The 20,379-nt window shown below is 37.5% G+C and overlaps 1 protein-coding gene across 2 annotated transcripts in view; it reads left to right on the top strand.

Moving 5' to 3' along the window:
- Nucleotides 1-20,379, top strand: part of CRPPA (CDP-L-ribitol pyrophosphorylase A) — a 223,323-nt gene that overhangs the window by 80,512 nt on the left and 122,432 nt on the right. For both annotated transcript variants that reach the window (XM_066238591.1, XM_066238590.1), the window contains exon 6: nt 11,194-11,291. In XM_066238591.1, the coding sequence (XP_066094688.1) occupies nt 11,194-11,291 (98 nt within the window). The remainder of the gene's footprint in view (nt 1-11,193; nt 11,292-20,379) is intronic.

Below are 20,379 nucleotides of genomic sequence, written 5' to 3'. Positions count from 1 at the left end.
CTGAGGATGGCTCCATGGCCTCCGCCTCAGGTGCTAGAATGGCTCTGGTTGCAAGGGAGCAATGGCCCAAATGGGCAGAGCATTGCCCCCTGGTGGGCATGCTGGGTGGATCCAGGTTGGGCAGATGTGGGAGTCTGTCTCTCTGCCTCCCTGCTTCTCACTTTGGAAAAATACAAAACAAACCAAAACCAAAAAATAAACTGTATGCTCAGGTGGCCCGATGAAGGCTAATCACACAACCGGGACTGAAAATATCTTCTGCCAGTGCTGTGCTAAGCACAGTCATCTTCTACAGTGTGGGAAGAATATGTATCATTGAAATGGCAGATTTTTAGATGAACCAGAGAAAGAGTAAAGGTTAAAACTCAAATTCAGAATAATATAATATTTTTTAAATGATTGGATGGTTAGGTATATTTAGTAATTTTTTTGTGCTAATTCTGGTAGTTTAGCATTTGTTATCTAGCTATAATGATTTTTCTCTTCTAGGATGCAGCTTTATTTCCTGTTGTGATATCAGCACTTAGCATTCTGTGAGTTGTTCTTCCCTAGCTGCTTGTTTACTTGACTACCAATTATTGCTTGTTAAAAAAATTATATTTTGATATAACTATTTTTTTCAGACTGCATGAAATATTTCTTTTTTTAATTTTTTAAATTTTTTAAATTTTTTTATTTTTTTTATTTTTTACAGAGACAGAGAGTGAGTCAGAGAGAGGGATAGACAGGGACAGACAGACAGGAACAGAGAAAGATGAGAAGCATCAATCATTAGTTTTTCATTGCGCATTGCAACACCTTAGTTGTTCATTGATTGCTTTCTCATATGTGCCTTGACCGCGGGCCTTCAGCAGACCGAGCAACCCCTTGCTGGAGCCAGCGACCTTGGGTCCAAACTGGTGAGCCTCACTCAAACCAGATGAGCCCGCACTCAAGCTGGCGACCTCGGGGGTCTCAAACCTGGGTCCTTCCGCATCCCAGTCCGACGCTCTATCCACTGTGCCACCACCAGGTCAGGCCTGAAATATTTCCTTGATAAGTGTCATGTCTTACAAAAGCATTTTGTGCTGCCAGATTTTCTTGTCACTGGAACAGCATGTAGACTTTGGTCCACCTTAATTTTTGTGCAAGTCTATATTTTCAGTTTAGTATGGGAATTTTGAAGTCACTAACTTCATATTAGCTTTTCACTCAGATCCCTAAATTGTGGTTTATAGCAAGTCTCAAAATCTGATTTTTATGTTGTTAGATGTTTTCTTTTTAAGGCTAATTTATTTTAGTGTCAATATACATATTTACCTGGATTGTTATTTGTAGTAAACTATTCAATAATAGGAAACATGTATATAAAGTAGTCTGCATTGAAAAAAAAATATACAGTTAACCACAAATTTACTGTTATCTAACAAAGCATTCTTAATATTATTTGGGGGGGGGCAGAGAAATGGATAGGGTCATTTTTCTTTAATGTTTATCCCTTCTTAGGCTTCTACTATGAGTGAAATTTAAAAAATAAACTCTTCTAAGGAGTAGTGTGATTAATTGGCACAAGACACTGGCTGACTGATAAGTGTGTAAACAGCCACTTAACAAAGAGGTATTGTACTTTTGTCACACGAGCCCACCCAAGCCTGCTCCGTACGCTCAAACCTACCCAGACTATGAAAGTGATAACAGATGCCGGCGGTAACACACTTTATCTATCTAGACTTACATTTATATACAAGCAGTCCCAACCCACCCTGGATTTAATATGCTGACCAGATCCTCGTGAAAGAATCAATATTCTAAAATGTTCTAAGAAGGAAAGTCCCTATGGAATTTCTAAATAAATAAATGATTATATTTATTTTCTTCTATCATTCTACTTCAAATCTTTTAATGTATTTAATTTTGTGGCTTAGGAGTGTTATGAAGCTCACTATACTTTATTCTTTCCTGGTTATGACTGTGCAAACCTAAGTAAATTTGTGATGTCAGAAAGCCTCATGGTCTTGGCCGATGGTACAGTGGGTAGAGCATTGTCCTGGAGTGTGAGGTCACAGGCTCCAACCCAAGGACACTGGCTTGACCCCGAGGTCACAGTTCAGCTGGGTTCAGGGCATGTAGGATAAACAAGCAATGATGCACAACTAAGTTGAACAAGGAGTTGATACTTCTCTCTGTCTCTGTATCTCTTTCTCTCTCCATTCCTCTTTCTCAAATCAGTGGGGGAAAAAAAAACACCTCATGGTGCTTCTTCTCGTATAGTGATTTATATAAAAATTAAACAAATAAAATAGTTAAAATTCAAACTTATTTTATTTTTAACTGGCATTAGTTAAGATTAGTTAAAAATGGTTAATATTAATATTCATGTAAAAATTCATGTCTTGCCTGACCTGTGGAGGCGCAGTGGATAAAATGTCAACCTGGAACGCTGAGGTTGCTTGTTTAAAACCCAGGCTTGCCTGGTCAGGGCACATATGGAAGTTGATGCCTCCTGCTCCTCCCACCTTTTCTCTCTCTCTCTCTCTCTCTCTCTCTCTCTCTCTCTCTCTCTCCCCTCCCTCTGAAATGAATAAATAAAATAAAAATTAAAAAAATTAAAAATTAAAAATTCATGTCTTTTCCTCGTTATTACGTATTGGTTTTTATTTGTTAAGCACTTCATTTCAAAGAAAATTAATTGAATTTGATTTCTCAGACATTACAACATTTCCTGTTTGTTCTGAAATGGACTATATTACAAAAATACTTTTTGATTTTCAACATCAGTTATACAGGTGATTTCTTCTCATGTTAAGTATTTACAAAGTCAGGCTATAAGTCCCCAAATGCCTGCTTTTTTATATTTCATACAATTAAAAAAATTATACCAGTAGGCAGCAACTGAATCCTTTTGTGCTTATACATAGCTGAATATACTTTTAAATAGGCTCTGTCTGAAAGGAATAAAATAAAATCACATGTGAATAAAATTGGTTCAGTGTTACTAAGAACTGAGAAGATGTATTGCAGTGCACATCTTAAAAAAAGTAATGCCTTAATTTTTTTACAGCCCCATTATTATTTTCTCTCAAAATCATGGCATTTTAAGTGAAAAATATTTTTGAATTTCTTCAATCAAACTGAAAAGATGAGAGACTTTCAATCAGATCTCTACATCTCTAACTGGAGGGTTTTTGGCATCTGTGATGTCCTCATCAGGTTTTACTTGTTAAATACCCCGTGACAATGCCATTTATTTATTAATTATGCATTTTGGGTAATGCAAAGTGACAGCTAAGATTTATGTGGATGCTGTAACTTTTGATGTGTCTGGGTTTTGACTATGATAGTTCACTTCCCAAATTTTTACATTAACACCAGAACTTCTTTGTACATAATATAGTTTTTGTTCTTCACTCTCTTGAAAATAATAGTACTGTGACCGTAGTTTACGCAAAGCTGTAAGAACATTTGCGTCAAGCTTTAATTAATAAGAACAGAAAGACTGCAATATGATTTAATAGCGGCTTGGTTTCCTGGGAATCTTATTGTAAAAAAAAAAATCAATTGGAAAGTTAATATTTGGGTCAATAATAGAGAAAGTAGAGTTCAAATTTTGTTTAATTTTATAATTTTTTAAATGTGCCATTATTAAAAAAAAAATGCCATTAGTGAGATGCTAATTCACACACAATCAAGTAAATCTGTCATGTTCGAAAACTTCTAAGCTCACAGTGAGGTATTAAGCAGCTAGCTAAATAAGACTTGATAATGGTTAAAAGCCAACCAGTTACATTTTACTCTGATGTAGGTAAGAAAAAAAACCCAAAAAATCCAAACATGAGGTTTATGCTCAAAGCAATAATACATTTTGTAAATCTACTGATGAATCATTAGCATTTTCTTTAAATTTATTTCTCTTTTAACTGAGAAAGAATACTACCTTGAAAAGAAAAAATAAAAAGGTACTGTATCATTTACCTGGAAACAGTAATATACTTACATTTAAAAACGTGTGCAGGAAACAAGATGTCACATGTTGCTTCCTTAGTTTTAGTTGTAAGGAAGGAAACTTCATGCTGTATTTAGTGACTCATTAAAAAATGTAGTTAAGATCTGATATAAAACACCTTTTTTAAAAAAAAATCTGACTAGGTACCATTGCCCTCCAGTTGAAACATGTACAGTCAACAATAGAGCTAACTTCTCAGAAGATCACTTGGACCTTTAATGTGGGGGTATAGTTTTCTTGTGAGTCTCTGTTTACTGTCCATGTTGTCCACTCGTCTTATAGTCAAGGCTTGTCTGCTTTTCCTTTATTGCCTGCTTGCCATCCTCCCTCCTGTTTTTTTTTTTTTTTTTTTTTTTTTTTTTTATTTTTCTGAAGCTGGAAACGGGGAGAGACAGACTCCCGCATGCGCCCAACCCGGATCCACCCGGCACGCCCACCAGGGGCGACGCTCTGCCCACCAGGGGGCGATGCTCTGCCCCTCCGGGGCATCGCTCTGCCGCAACCAGAGCCACTCTAGCGCCTGGGGCAGAGGCCAAGGAGCCATTCCCAGAGCCCGGGCCATCTTTGCTCCAATGGAGCCTTGGCTGCAGGAGGGGAAGAGAGAGACAGAGAGGAAGGAGGGGGAGGGGAAGTGGAGAAGCAAATGGGCGCTTCTCCTATGTGCCCTGGCCGGGAATCGAACCGGGTCCCCCGCACGCCAGGCCGACGCTCTACCGCTGAGCCAACTGGCCAGGGCCCTCCTGTTCTAATAGCTTCCTCTGTCAGGTGTTCAGAAACACCTTAGGCCTCTCTGTGAGACTGAGTCAGGAACTTCAAGGCTCCACTGTGGTGATTCTGTTTCATAATACACTGTACTACTTGAAAATTTTTCATGTGAGACAGAAAGTAGACTCTTAAGATTGGCTTTTGATTCAAGGACCTCAGCAGAAGAATAGAAGATAACTGTCCTTTGAATGGATTAAGGCTTAAAACATCCTTTGGAAAGGATTATGGTTGGATTTGATACAGTTGTTTCTTGTTTACTCAAGAGCACTAAAAGAATTTTGACTCCAGAGGTCAGGATAGTAGATAATGAGGCCTTAAGGAAGTCAAGGTGTTAAATGCTTTCAAGATAATCGAAGGCTGACTTCTGGATTTTCTTCTCACTTGCTGTGGAACTAACATAGTATTTCAGTTGTCTTTCGTGCTATTTGAAACATTCTAGTAAAAGACAGTGACCACTGAGGGCTGATGAGTCTCTACTGATTATTAATTAATGGAGGCATATGTCTACATATTGTTTTCTTCTTGTTAATGTGTCAGTGTGTCTATCATATAGTAAAGAGGAAATTGTGTGTATTAGAAATTGTATCTATTACTACTTTGTGAAGTTAAATGAAAAGACCTCAGATTTCATCTATTTTGTAATCCTTGAACAAAGACAGTATAGTTTATGTATACCAAGAGGGACTATTAAAAGATGAATATATTATTACGAATTAAATTTTGGTCTTATTTATAATCTATTAGATTTATGAAGGGCTTTAGTTAAAATAACACTGGAATTAAACACTTATGGAAACACATTGTGGAGTGGTGAAAAGGGCAATATTAGAGAAATGGGATGTGCAGGAGAGACTGTGGCAAGAGAGGATGTTACCCAAATACACAGGCTGTAATTCAATATCACTTAGCATACAAAACCCAGGAAAACCTAAGGTCACGTGGGAAAGGACGATCAATACATCCCATGCAGGGATGATATAGATGTTACAATTATATGACAAATACTTTAAAGGACTGATTGTAAAAATGCTGTAACAAATTAGGGGGAATGCTTTTTGAAAAATTAAAAAAAAATTTTTCAATTACAGTTTGCATTCAATATTACTTAGTATTAGTTTCAAGTGTACAGCATAGTGATTAGACAATCATGGGGATGCTTTTGAAATGAAAGACAGAAAATCTCATCAAAGGCATAGAAAACATAAAGAAGAGCCAGATGGAAATTTAGAACTGAAAAAAAAAAAACACGGTAACCAAAGTAAAAAAACCCAGAATGTTGATGACAGAGAAATGCCAGTGAAGTTAATTAGATCATCAGCATTTTTTTAGTCTGAACTACAGAATGAAAAGTGATTGGGGGAAAAATAAATAGTGCTCAGCATATGAGGGAAAGTAACAGTTTATTTCCATCCTGGAAAGAGAGGAGAAAGTGCTATATAGAAAAAAAGTATTAGAAGAAATTCTAGTTAAAAAAAAAAAACCCAAATTTGGTTAAAGACATAAAGCTACAGACTCCAGAAGCTCGGTAACTCCACTATGATAAGCCTGGGAAATCCACACCAGATGCTTCATAATTAAACTGCTGAAAAATAAAGACAAAATAAAAATCTTGAAAGTAGTCAGAAATGATGCATCGAGGAACAATAATTTGAATGATGGTAGATTTGTCATCAGAAACCATGGAGACAAAAGAAAGTAGAGCAGATATTCATGTAACTTTTATTACAGCATTTTGTTATAGTTTTGTTTTATTGTTATTAGTGTTATTCTCTTACTGTGCCTATATTGTAAAAGAAACTTTATCATAGGTATTTATGTATTGGAAGAAACAGTATATGGATTCCTACCAAATCCTATATATACTGTTTACTGGAACAGTATATATAGCAGGGGTCCCCAAACTACGGCCCGCGGGCCACATTCAGCCCCCTGAGGCCATTTATCCGGCCCCCGCGGCACTTCTGGAAGGGGCACCTCTTTCATTGGTGGTCAGTGAGAGGAGCATAGTTCCCATTGAAATACTGGTCAGTTTGTTGATTTAAATTTACTTGTTCTTTATTTTAAATATTGTATTTGTTCCCATTTTGTTCTTTTTACTTTAAAATAAGATATGTGCAGTGTGCATAGGAATTTGTTTATAGTTTTTTTTATAGTCCGGCCCTCCAACGGTCTGAGAGACAGTGAACTGGCCCCCTGTGTAAAAAGTTTGGGGACCCCTGATATATAGGGTTTGGTATACCTGTGGTTTAAGGAATCCACTGGAAGTCTTTCAACATATACCCAAGCAGATAAGGGGGGAATGACTGCATTGGCAATTGGACACAATACCTTGATCATTTAAAATTTCTCATATGCAAGATGATAAGTTATTAACTGAAAAATGTGGCTTATTAATGAATGCTTACAGCTTTTAATGCTAACCTATAATAGAATTCAAGTCATGTTCCAGTTTGAATTGTCTCTGTTAAGTCACATAGAGCTCCTTGACACTCAGATGCTATATATAAATTAAGAATTATTCAGTTTAAATCAGAAAGTACATGTAAAAGTAATTTTGGGAGAGGATGTATTCTAATGGTTTAGTTAATCAAAATACTGTATTTCATCATGTGTCACAGTATCCCTTTAGGGACATTTTTTTTTTTCCTGAAGCTGGAAACAGGGAGAGACAGTCAGACAGACTCCCACATGCGCCCGACCGGGATCCACCCGGCACGCTCTGCCCACCAGGGGGCGATGCTCTACCCTTCCTGGGTGTCGCTCTGTTGCGACCAGAGCCACTCTAGCGCCTGGGGCAGAGGCCAAGGAGCCATCCCCAGCGCCCGGGCCATCTTTGCTCCAATGGAACCTCGGCTGCCGGAGGGGAAGAGAGAGACAGAGAGGAAGGATGGGGGGAGGAGTGGAGAAGCAGATGGGCGCTTCTCCTGTGTGCCCTGGCCGGGAATCAAACCCGAGACTTCTGCACGCCAGGCCGACGCTCTACCACTGAGCCTACCGGCCAGGGCCCCTATTAAAAAGTTAAATGGTAGTGTGAAAACTAAAACTGAGAGGTTAATGCTAGTTATCAAGCTGACAGGTTAGGTAGAATTTAATATTAATTCCAATATTTTTTTCAAATTTATCCTTAGGTCTTTTTAGGGGAGAGAACAAAGACTAGATTCTTTTGTTAATTCTTATGATTCTGGGAAGTAACATGACTTTTTGGTTCTCTCCCGGGCTTTTGTTTTATTTTAACCTCTAAAAATTTCTAAGACGTGCTTTATTAATAGAATAGCAGATTAAGAATTCTAAAGGTTCCTATTTTTGTTTTGATTTCATCATTAACCTCAAGGAAGTTGTCAAAGACTTTGAAACAATGAAGATTAATCATATTATGTTTGGAAAGAGTTTTGTGCTTTATGAAAAAATTTATTTTATTATTTTTTTTCTAAAATTGAATTTATTGGTGTGACATTGGTTAATAAAATTATATAGGTTTCAGGTGTACCATTCAATAACACAGCATCTGTACATTGCACTGTGTGCTCACCACCCAAGTCAAGTCTCCTTCCATCACCATTGATTCCCCTCTACCCTCTTCTCCCTCCCCCACCCCCTTTCCCTCTTGTAATCCCCACACCGTTGTCTGTGTCTATCAGCTTTTCTTTCTTTGCTTAATCCCTTTACCTTTTACCTTTTTCACCCAGCCCCCCCAAATATTGTATACTATGTTTCTCATTCTATGGGTAGGGTGATACCAGAACAACTATGGAATTGAAGAGGTTCAGTTTATTTAAACCCCGTTTCTACAGCTATATTCTTTTTTGTTTTGACCTTCCAGATGCATGGCACAATGATAGTCTTTTCTTTCTTTTTTCTTTTTTTTTAAATTAAGATCTTAAGTGCATCAACATCTTCAGTTAAGATCGTCTGTATGTTTATGGAATTATTAATAGCAATCACATAGGAAGCTTCAACCTAGATCTAATGGATAAAGATACAAACAGTAGAAAATATCCATTTTAGTTTTAAAGGAATTCAGGGATGAAAACATAAGATGATTAAGTACTCAAGATGTGTATTCTGCTATTACATGTAACTACTGTATGTTTAGCATAACTTTGAAATTTGAAAGCCTCAGTGGGACAAACTTGATAAAGATTATTTACCCAACTCTGAAATATTAAGATGACAAAGGGCAGTTTGAAGTTAGAGATGGGTTATGTTTTGAGTAAACATAAGGGATCTTATCTTTTGTTATATTGAATGTGTACAACCATAACAACAAAAACCATTATTCTGTGATTTCTTGGGATTTACTTGTACCAGGCACTCTACATAACTTAATACATACTCATTTAATCCTCATTAAAATCCCATAATGGAAGGTCTTTCACTATTACTATATAATACAAAATAATCATAATTTTGTGTGTGTTTGTGTGTGAGAGAGAGGCATCTGAAAATCTAACTCTGAATTTTTGCGAGGACACGATAAAGTCCAAATTTTTCTAAACATTTACGGTAATTTTACAATGCATAAGTTTGGATTAATTTTGTTTGCGAGCTATTGCTTGTGTGATAGTTATTTTCTGATCTAAAACTTTTGGGACAACATAGTATCTAGGCATAGTATACATAGCATCTAGGCATAGTATCATAGCATGGGACCGCCATGACCTGATTTCACTGAGTATCTCACCTTAGAGCTCCCTACTCAGCTATTCCGTGGCTTCCAAGTACTTATCTCGTCTCTTATCACACTAAATTTCTGCCCATTTGTTCCTATCTCAATCCATTACAAACATTTTTATCTTATCCCTTAATTACTTTCAAAGCCCCTGCCTCTGTTCCTAAGCAAAACCTATTAACCTTTCAAGAGTGAGCTCCTAGACCATTTTTATTATATAGATTAATCTAATATTGTCAATCAGTTTATATCCCTCACAAAAGTGACGGTTCACAGCCCTTAAGCATTCATTTCAGTTCAAAATTACATTTTAGTTTCGTTAGGATCATGTATATTAGAATTACAGACATTTTTTAAATTGGTAGGAAGCTTACAGATGAATGAACAAAGTCCTAAAGAAATGAAATAATTTCAAGATACTGTAGCTAAGTGTAGCAGCATGTATGGGAAATAGGGGTATCCTTTCAATCCATCGAATAACTGTGTTTATGTATGGGTTGAGCAAAAGTAGGTTTGAATACAACCACATCAGAGGGTCATGGGACTAACCCAAGTAGGTCACTGAAATTCAGGTTTGTTTACTGATTTTTAAAGAATACATGACTATACAAATAATAAAGACTGGAGATTTGAGCACTTACAAGATTGTACCTAAATGCACTGTGCCATTGTGACATTCTTCTGAGTTGGTACAGCTCTTGTAATAATCACAGTTTACATGTTTTTTTCCCAAATGAACAACTGCAGACCTACCTCTCTCTATCTCTGGGGTGGACAGAAGTAATTTTACAGTTCTGAGTGCATGAAATATGATGTAGTTTAATTTTGTATTATTATTAATTATTTTATTGTTTTTTTGTATTATGTAAGCCTACTTTTGTCCATCCCTGTATAATAATAGTCTTGGTGGGTGGGAGGGAGTTAGTACTGAGTATTAGTAACTGGTGATGTTATTATTTTAAATGGTCCATCCTCTCAATGATTTTTAAGGCATGTTATATAGAGTTACCCATGTAAGAAGCAGCTGGGTCAAGTGTTAAGCAAACTGATTTTGATTTTAATTTTCTATTTAAATTTGCCCTGTTTTCTCCTTTGTCCATGACAATACCATGCAATGTCTCCTTGACTGCCATCAGTCAAGGAGTTTACAAAAGTGAATATCACTGTGTCATATAGCTTAATGATTTTAGATCAGATCATGTCAAATAAACCTTCCGAACTTGAAGAAAACCCATTTGACATTTTTCACTTGTGGTAATAGTTTAGTAAGTAGAAACTTAATTGTATTAAATTGAACCTAGAGGAATGCCAAGGAAAATGCAATACTTAACCAGGACACCAGGTGGCACAGTGAGCTGCACACAGGAGATACCTTGTGATCTAAAGAGAGGATCTTTCTGGGACATGGGATTTTATCAGATTCTGTTAGACTCCTTATCAACATGGAAAGATTGAATTGGAGAGACGCATGGCTCTCACCTCCAGTTACTCCCTTTCAAATGTATCCTAAGATCTCTTATTTCTGTTGCTTATACATGTAACTGGTTAGCTACCCACAAAGTGTAAAATAGATAAATTGATTTATAGATCAATAAATAAATTGTAGGTTAAAAGAGTCAAGGGCATAACAATGTGTATTCCAAGCCACTCCACTTGGCTTAAAACTAAAACCTTCCTCAATAGCTATGAACAGCAGGTAAGCATAGGTTTCTGTATACTAGGGCTTTGTTCCATATTATGTTTGTAACTTATTCTTTAAAATTTTTTTTTATTTTAGAAAGAATTTCACAACAAATTTACATAGTTATGAAAACCAAAGAAGATGAAGAACATGTTGGTCATCATCTTGAAGAAATGCTAAAAAATGAATTAAATGTAAGTATTCAAAGATTGAGTTTAATGATATTAAACACGTCAACATATGTTCCTGTTTCTCCCCTTATTTTTTGAACTGATCAGTTTCCTAGTTAGATTTATATTTACCATTAGGACTAAGGAAATGGAAGAAGTAGTAATAAGCATGAGGAGGTCAATTTGAATTATTTGCAACTTTTACCAGTAAGGACTTCTCTTATAGATTTTTATAACAAGATTATCTTTGAAATGTTCTGTTTGCCAAACTCATTTTATTATATTTTAATTTCCCTGTTTTTATTAAAATGTATCACGATCAATCAGAGCTCTTGATGAACATGTGAAGACTTTTTAACCATATACATGATAAAATTGTAGTGAAAAGCAGAGGAAAAGTTCACTGTAGTTAGCTCATTTTTTTTGTTTGTTTGTTTGTTTTTGTATTTTTCTGAAGTTGGAAATGGGGAGGCAGTCAGACAGACTCCCGCATGCGCCCTACCGGGATCCACCCGGCATGCCCACCAAGAGGAAATGCTCTGCCCATCTGGGGCATTGCTCTGTTGCAACCAGAGCCATTCTAGCACCTGAGGCAGAGGCCACAGAGCCATCCTCAGCGCCTGGGCCAACTTTGCTCCAATGGAGCCCTGGCTGTGGGAGGGGAAGAGAGAGACAGAGAGGAAGGAGAGGGGGAGGGGTGGAGAAGCAGATGGGCACTTCTCCTGGGTGCCCTGGCTGGGAATTGAATCCGGGACTCCTGCACGCCAGGCCGACACTCTACCACTGAGCCAACCGGCCAGGGCCTAGCTCGTTTTATTATGGTGGCAGAGTTGGAAAGAGAACCGGCTCTTATCAAGCTGCCTGCTCTCAAATGTCAGCTTTATTGCCTAATTTCCTTATCTTAAATTGAAAATGTTAATAGCATCTACATGGTAAATTTGTTGGGAGCATTGAATACAGTAAATAACATTTAAAGTGCTTAGAAATGCCTCTGGCTTGTAGTGAGTTTTCGATAAACTATAATAATTAAAGTTTGAAGGATGAGTTGAGGAGGTCTGACAACATTAAGTAGTAGATACTACTACATGTTCCCAAACTTCAGTCCTGTCTGCGGTACAGAAACTGTTAAAAAATGTAGATTGCTAGAATATGTAAAATTTAATTTATTAAATGGAATAAGGTCTGGAATCTGTAAGTTCTTAACTCCCTTTGATGGTTTGATAGCAAGCAGTATCAGGTTCCACCAGTTACAGTGAGAGCAACAACCCAAAGCTGCAAAGAAGGTAACAGCCATCTTAGCTCTCCCTTAGGCATAAAGGTCGTGCTACAATCTCCTGTGTTGCTTTTATCCAGTGACTTTCTGGGTATTTCCCCTCTATCCCTGGAAATGTTAGCACCTGCTAACTGTTATCTGCTTTCTGTCTCAAGTCTACCTGTTAAGAATCTCTTCCTAAGTTCTGTGTCCTAATTTCACTTGCAGAATATTTAACTGTAGCTAACTTGCCACCACCTGACCCACTGAAGCATCCTTTTGCCTCAGAAATGGCCTTTTACTCTAGTCTAGAATAATCCTCATTCTTTATCCAATCAATTCAAAAACTGGTAAGACAGTGTCATGAAAGAATATTATTGGGACTCTGGCTATCAACCTGCCCTACATGTAGAGAGCTGGGTTTTTACGTGACTGTTGAACACCTCGCTGGTGGACTCCGCGCCACTAATGCCTCGATTGGTTTTTCTAGTATTAGGCTTTGCAAGGAGACCTTTGGTTACGATTATTTTAATACTCATTTTTTGTTGCTGTCTATGTTCAGTGACAAAATGACATGGGATTTAGGGATGCACACTGGTCCACTGCTGGCCTCCTGTGATTTATGCATCACCCTGGTCTCTCTCAGGTCTTTATCTTTCTCATTCCCAGTGACCGGTCTTTTCAATGCACTTCATCTACCTATCCACTGGGCCTGATTGGATAGTGCCATTATCTTAACTGCATTGAAAAATATATACGAAGTCTTTCTCAGCTTCTCACCAACATATTTTGTCATTTCATATCTTATACTGAATTACTCTTTCTGCACATATTTTAAACTTACAGGAAATGCCAGGCTCCCTATCTTTTTTCTTTCATTCAGCTACCTTTTGTTTTGTACCGTTCCTTAGCTCGCATGGATTCCATGGTCCATCACTCTTAGTGGACCACGATCTTTTACTGATATCTTCAATTCCCTTGCCCTTTGAATGCACCCACGTGGTAAAGTCCCATCCATGTCTTGGTTGAACTATTCAAGCCTCTGAGCTTTCACTTGGTCTTAATACTATTGCGGGAAATGACACAGCAGTGCAGATTGTTGCCATTAGAGAATACTGGTCTCCAGGAGTCCATAGTCAGTGCCCGTTCCCCTCAGTGAACCTTTCAGACCTCCTGGAACGCTCACCCAGAGTCTGTTACTCTCGCCATTACTGGCATCTGGGTTAGATGATTCTTTGTTGTGACATTCTGTCCTGTGCTTCATACACTATATATCCCTGGCCTCGACCCACTAGATGCCAGTATCACCCCCAGCCTCTAGTTATAGCAACCAAAACTGTTTCCAGACATTGCTAAATGTTGCTTGCAGAGGGACAAAATGACACTTCGGATGAGAACTGTTGATCTGACCCTGTCATCTTTACTTCCACCCTTAAATATGGTCTTGCCTTCGACTTCAGAGCAGAATGAGACACTCCCACCTGGGGACATTCCTATCTTCCTGGCACTAAACCTCTAGAGAATATTACCTCTGTAACCATCATCTTATTCAGACTGTTTCCTTTTCTGAGCTCTGGTTCCCCTTCCTGCTCTTCCTTCCCCCACTGGCATCAACATTACAACATATTTCAGTTTCTTCCATTCATTAAAACAAACAATCAAACAACTCTCTTTTAAGCCAAGGTTACTCTGTAGCCAAACTTCTTTAGAATAACTTCTCATTCCTCAATTTGTTGTGATCTGGCTTCGGCCTTACCCTGTAACAGAAGCTGCTCTCATTGAGGTCCTCCCTGTGCACAATCCGTAAGACATTTATCAGGCTTTACCTGGATTTACTGCAGGGCTTACCTCTCTTCTTTAATATTTTCTTCCAGGAGAAATCTCATCCCTGGCTTCCTCTTCTCAGTTTCTTTTACAAGATTTTATTCATAACTTTTAGGTTTCTTTACATAGTTGAGTGCTTTCCCCCCTAAAAAATCATGCTGGTGGCTTCACATATTCTCTGTTTGCTAGGGACAGTTATTGGCATTAATTAGGGTTCTTTTCCTCCCATCCCCTTAACAACTAACTATATTAATATTGTTATAAAATACCTTTGTCTTTTATTTATTAACCTTACTATTTTTTTGCTATTATCTAATGGTCTCTATTCTGAGCAACATTGATCTTAACTAATGTTAGTATCTTCCTCCTACCTTCCCTCTTTCAGTATCCAATTTGATTTTATATATATTTTTTAACTCCCAGTTAATACCTCTAAGATGATAGCAGACTTGTCCTACATGTTATATATTCTGCTATTCATCTATGATTATATACTATAGTCTTTCTCAAAACCATTATTTATTCTTAGTTTCATGAGTAAATATGTTTAATGGTCACCATGAAGCCTTATGTTCATATTTTGCAAAGCATCTTGGTTCTCTGAAATTAATCTCCAGTAGATTTTCTTGGGAGGGCTTCTGGATACAGTATTCCCAGTTCTTACATATGAATAAAAGTTTTCTGGGGCCAAAAATCTACAAATTTATTTTGGCTAGATAAAAGAAATTATTGCTTTAACACATTTTACTTGAGCATCTTAAATGTGCCTCTTCATTATCTTCTATCATAAAGCATTTTGATCAGTGTGATGAAAATCTATTTTCTTTGTTTTATAAATGACTCGGTCTTTTTGCCTCAGTGCCCAGGAATTGTTTTTTCTTTAAAGTCTAGTATTTTTACTGTAATTTTCTGTGTTGGCCATTTTGGGTTGATATTCTTATGTTTATATTTTTTTTAATTGTATAATTTTACATCTTTTATTTTATTGAACTTTTTATGTTATTATTTTTAATATTTCCTTTTTTATTGCTTTAGTTTTCTTTTTCAAAGATTTCTAATGCATTTCTAATGCATAATGTTTATATATATATTTCTTCTTCATCTTTATAGCTATTACTTTTTCTTGGATTCCTTAAATTATTTTATTTTCAAATATTCAAACTTTCAATCTTTTATTTTTCTTAAGGCATTATTTATTATAGTTATTCAATTTTGAACTCTTTCTAATTTACCCTTCGTTTCTGAAACATTTTGTTTTTCAGTTTTTGTGTTATACTCAATTTCTGATTTATTTCAATCCTGGCTTTTATTGTTGTCATTTTCTTAATTTCTTTGAGCTTATTACTAAATGTGGGCTTGCCATTTTCATCTGTTCTGGGAACACATCTTCTACTTATGACTTTGTTCCTCATTTTACAAATAGGAGTAGGGAATCCTTGGGGCTTAATGATTTGCCTAAGATAATGGAACTAATGAATGTAGGTGCTAGTTAATTCATTATGATTTCTGCTAAATAAATAATATTCCACCCATAAAGGTGAAATAAAAGGAATAAAACACAGATTTTTAGGTCTGACAGAGGGTTCATACCTAATGTCAGAAAGAAGTCCCTTAGAAAAGAAATTTTCTAGTTTTATATAATTTTTCTCTTCTCTTATAAGGGAAATTTTATTTTCTGGCATTTTTCACTTACAGACAAACATCAAATGCCACCTGTTTGAACATTTTCAGCTCGCAGAGCTTTTGTCTCACTTTGAAATGAACATAGAAAGGATGAGGTCACCAATGTTGCAATCCCGGCACCTGTGCTGCAGGTCACTGTGGGTGTGGAACTGCTCGGCACACAATGGGAGCATTGTTTTACTGGCATGAAAAGAAAAAATGTTTCCCACTGAAGATTGGGTATACTTTGCTAAATTTTGAGATATACCCTATAGGCGAACTGAATATCTAAATTCTAATGTAAGGATACACACAAACCAGATACGTGGAAGAGGTTGTTAAAAAGTAAATTAAAGAACTGAGTAAGGGACACCCCTCACCCCTCCATACACATGTACATTTCTTAAATTTTATACTCATACTTGAATCATACTTGAATTTCAAGGCTTTATTGTCAGGCTTGTTTTATTCCTACTTTGAGATCTTAAGGAGTATGAAGTATGTCATAGAACCTACCTACTTGGAGGTAGAGTTCTCCAGAGATACATCATGAAGAATGGACTACTCTCACTTCTTCCCAATTCTTAACAACGATGAAGAATAGTTTATGCTATGTACTGTGCTGAGAGTAGTAAGAAATTCATCAGTAGGAGGATGTGGTCAGTTTTTTTAGTAGTTCCTCAATTCGCTATTTTATTTACCAAATAGTAAATGCCTATCAAGATTTAGTCTCTGGGTTTAGGGAGTTGAACTAAACAAGTGTGGTTCACTGTCCTCAAGAAACATACTGTAAAATTGGGGACAAAACAGTACAATCCAAAAATATATTTAATTGCAGATGGTGGTAACTCTTCTAAGAAAAAAAAAATAAACTGTGCTTTATTTAGGAGAGCTTGGGAAATGATTTGAATTGGGAGTAGAGGGTAGCAAGTGAGAATCTCTGGGCAGACGTGCCATTTAGTTCAGTCTAAAAGGGTAATCAGAGATTAGCCATTAAAGAGAAACCCAGATGGACCAGCATGTGAAAGGCACATAAAGATCTTCATTCATGGTGGGTCAAATGAGAGTCTATGGCAGGGGTCCCCAAACTTTTTACACAGGGGGCCAGTTCACTGTCCCTCAGACCATTGGAGGGCTGGACTATAAAAAAAACGATGAACAAATCCCTATGCACACTGCACATATCTTATTTTAAAGTAAAAAAACGAAACGGGAACAAATATAACATTTAAAATAAAGAATAAGTAAATTTAAATCAACAAACTGACCAGTATTTCAATGGGAACTATGCTCCTCTCACTGACCACCAATGAAAGAGGTGCCCCTTCTGGAAGTGCGGTGGGGGCCAGATAAATGGCCTCAGGGGGCCGCATGTGGCCCGCGGGCCGTAGTTTGGGGACCCCTGGTCTATGGCATGATCAGGATGGAGGTAGAGGGAGGGGAAGCGCGGATGCCGATGGGGACGAGCCTAACTGCAGATTTGCAGGCTATATTACGCTTCCTGCGGCTGCTACCACCACTGCCATCACCTCTACTATACTTATATTTATCCTAAGAGCAAAATGAGGTGACAGAAGACTTTGGCTGAAAATGATGACATAATCCAATTTATGTCTAAGATTATGTGGGCTGCCGCTCCTTAAAAGTGAAGTTGTATAGAAGACATAGAGTATTTAAATGGTTTCAGATATCACCTTACCCCTAAAAACACATGTGGCTTCAACCCCATTTTCATTCGTGCAATTAAATAAATGCTTATCTATATTCTGAACGAACAGGGACTGGTGGAGCTTTATGTATATTTTGCTTACCCCCTCCTTCCTGTTTCCTGGAGCACCTAATTTAATTATTGTTTTGTGTATCCACAAATGACAAGCAGGATACGTCTGAAAATCATTTGTTTTCCTGGGTGTAAGGCATGCTTTGGTTTTGTTGAGGCTGTCTGTAGTACCTAGTTTATTTTTCCTAATGCCCTCAAGGTTGTGTCCAGGGTATGGGTCTCTGCCTTTTCTTATGGAGACTAACTGAATTCAGTGTGTGACATATTAGTCAAACAAAACATCAAAAATAGCAAATGAGGAAAGGCAGAAATAAACGTAACAGAACAAGTTAAGCCATTGCAGCCTTGTAAGACCCATTCGATATATGGTTATTGTGTGATTATTTTGACACATGTTATAATATTTTCATTTAGAGATATAGGATTTTTTTTTTTTTTGTAGCTGAACACTGTAGAACAGTAAAATAATACTGTAAACACTCCCATTGGGCCTCTGACTCTGAACAACCTCCCCACCCCAATTAATTCAATTAGAGTATGTGGTTTTGGTATTTGTACAAGACTACAGAAACTAGCTGAAGACCATCCAAGTAAATCCATTCCGTTTATTTGGGATGTTAGCCAGATTTCCTGATCAGTTTTCCAGAGGTAAAAAGAAGGTTCAAAATTATTGGACCACCTAGTTGCTCGGAATGGTATTAATTATGTTCATGCTGTATTTAATAAAATTAAGAGTTTATAATTATAATTGGTTGTCATGATTTTAGAATATAATTTTAATGAGGGAGTAAGGATAAATCTCCCTAAATGTCACTTCCTTTATTTTTTCTTTATATACTTAATATATCTTAGCCTTTTATATTGATGTCATTGAGAACCAGGGAGATAGTGAAATATTACTCTTCCTAAAGGAACCAGATGGTTAATTTGTAAAAATAATATTCTACATCTTTGTCCACTTAGGGATGAGGTCTTTGTTCACAAGTTCTAGACGACTGTTAGGCTGAGTTAAAAACAAGCAAATACACCAAAAGAAGAACTTTCATTTAGCTTTAGGCTCGTATTTGTAAAAATCAGTGCTCTAATTCAGGAAATTAATTGATTTTGCACACATGGTAAATATATATTTAGAAGAAAATCTTTATGAAAAGCTGAAAAAATTGCTTTTTGGCATGTAGGGTATAGTTTTTAACCTTCAACAGTTGATTTTGATGAATATGTATGTACTAGTTTTCTTATGCTATTGAAATTTATATATATATATATATAATTATAGGGCTTATTCACTGTGATTTTTTTTTTCTTTTCTTTTTCATTTTTCTGAAGCTGGAAACAGGGAGAGACAGTCAGACAGACTCCCGCATGCGCCCAACCGGGATCCACCGGCACGCCCACCAGGGGCGATGCTCTGCCCACCAGGGGGCGATGCTCTGCCCATCCTGGGCGTCGCCATGTTGCGACCAGAGCCACTCTAGCGCCTGAGGCAGAGGCCACAGAGCCATCCCCAGCGCCCAGGCCATCTTTGCTCCAATGGAGCCTTGGCTGCGGGAGGGGAAGAGAGAGACAGAGAGGAAGGTGCGGTGGAGGGGTGGAGAAGCAAATGGGCGCTTCTCTTGTGTGTCCTGGCCGGGAATCGAACCTGGGTCCTCCGCACGCTAGGCCGACGCTTTACCGCTGAGCCAACCGGCCAGGGCTTCACTGTGATTTTTTAAAATGTTTATTTCTTTATTTTAGTGAGAGAGGAAGGGAGAGAGAGAGACAGACAGACAGAGACAGGAACATCAATCTATTCCTGTATTTGGCCTGAGTGGGGATTGAACTGGCAACCTCTGTGCTTTGGGCTGATGCTCTAATCAACTGAGCTATCCAGCCAGGGCTTCACTTTGATTTTTTTTTTTTTTGGTCCCAAATATAAGAAAAAGTGTTTTAAAAATATTATTGTATGCTTATCAATTAATATGTTTTCTCTAGTAATTGAGTTTGAAGATGTATTGTATTTCAACTATTTGCCTGCAGTATGACTCTACTTTGTAACATCAAAAAGTAGATTATTCTGTTGTTCTGATGGTTTTAGCTAATTAATGGCTCCAGCATTCTGCTGAATTAAATGCTGTCTCTATTTGTCAGATTTATGTTTTATTTAAGGTTAGTTTAATTTTAGCGTTTCCATGATGTCGTCCCCACTTTTCTGGTTCTTGGACTTCCTAAGTTACTCACCAGCAGTGATGCGATTCTGCACATTATTCTTTTTTTCTTTTTTTTTTTGTGACAGAGACAGAGAGAGAGGGACAGATAGGGAGGGACAGACAGACAGGAAGTAAGAGAGATGAGACGCATCAATTCTTTGTTGCGGCACCTTTGTTGTTCATTGATTACTTTCTCATATATGCCTTGACTGGGGGGCTACAGCAAACCGAGTGACCCTTGCTCAAGCCAGATGAGCCCACGCTCAAGCTGGTGACCTTGGGGCCTCGAACCTGGGTCCTCTGTGTCCCAGTCTGACGCTCTATCCACTGTACCACTGCCTGGACAGGCTCTGGTCATTTATTCTTATGGGCATCTCTTTCACTATCTCTTTTATCACTGATCTCTTG

This window comes from Saccopteryx bilineata, chromosome 7 (assembly GCF_036850765.1).
Source record: "Saccopteryx bilineata isolate mSacBil1 chromosome 7, mSacBil1_pri_phased_curated, whole genome shotgun sequence".
In the NCBI taxonomy this organism is placed as follows: Eukaryota; Metazoa; Chordata; class Mammalia; order Chiroptera; family Emballonuridae; genus Saccopteryx; species Saccopteryx bilineata.
Note: the sequence above shows the minus strand (reverse complement) of the source record. Positions and strands in the feature narration are given on the sequence as shown.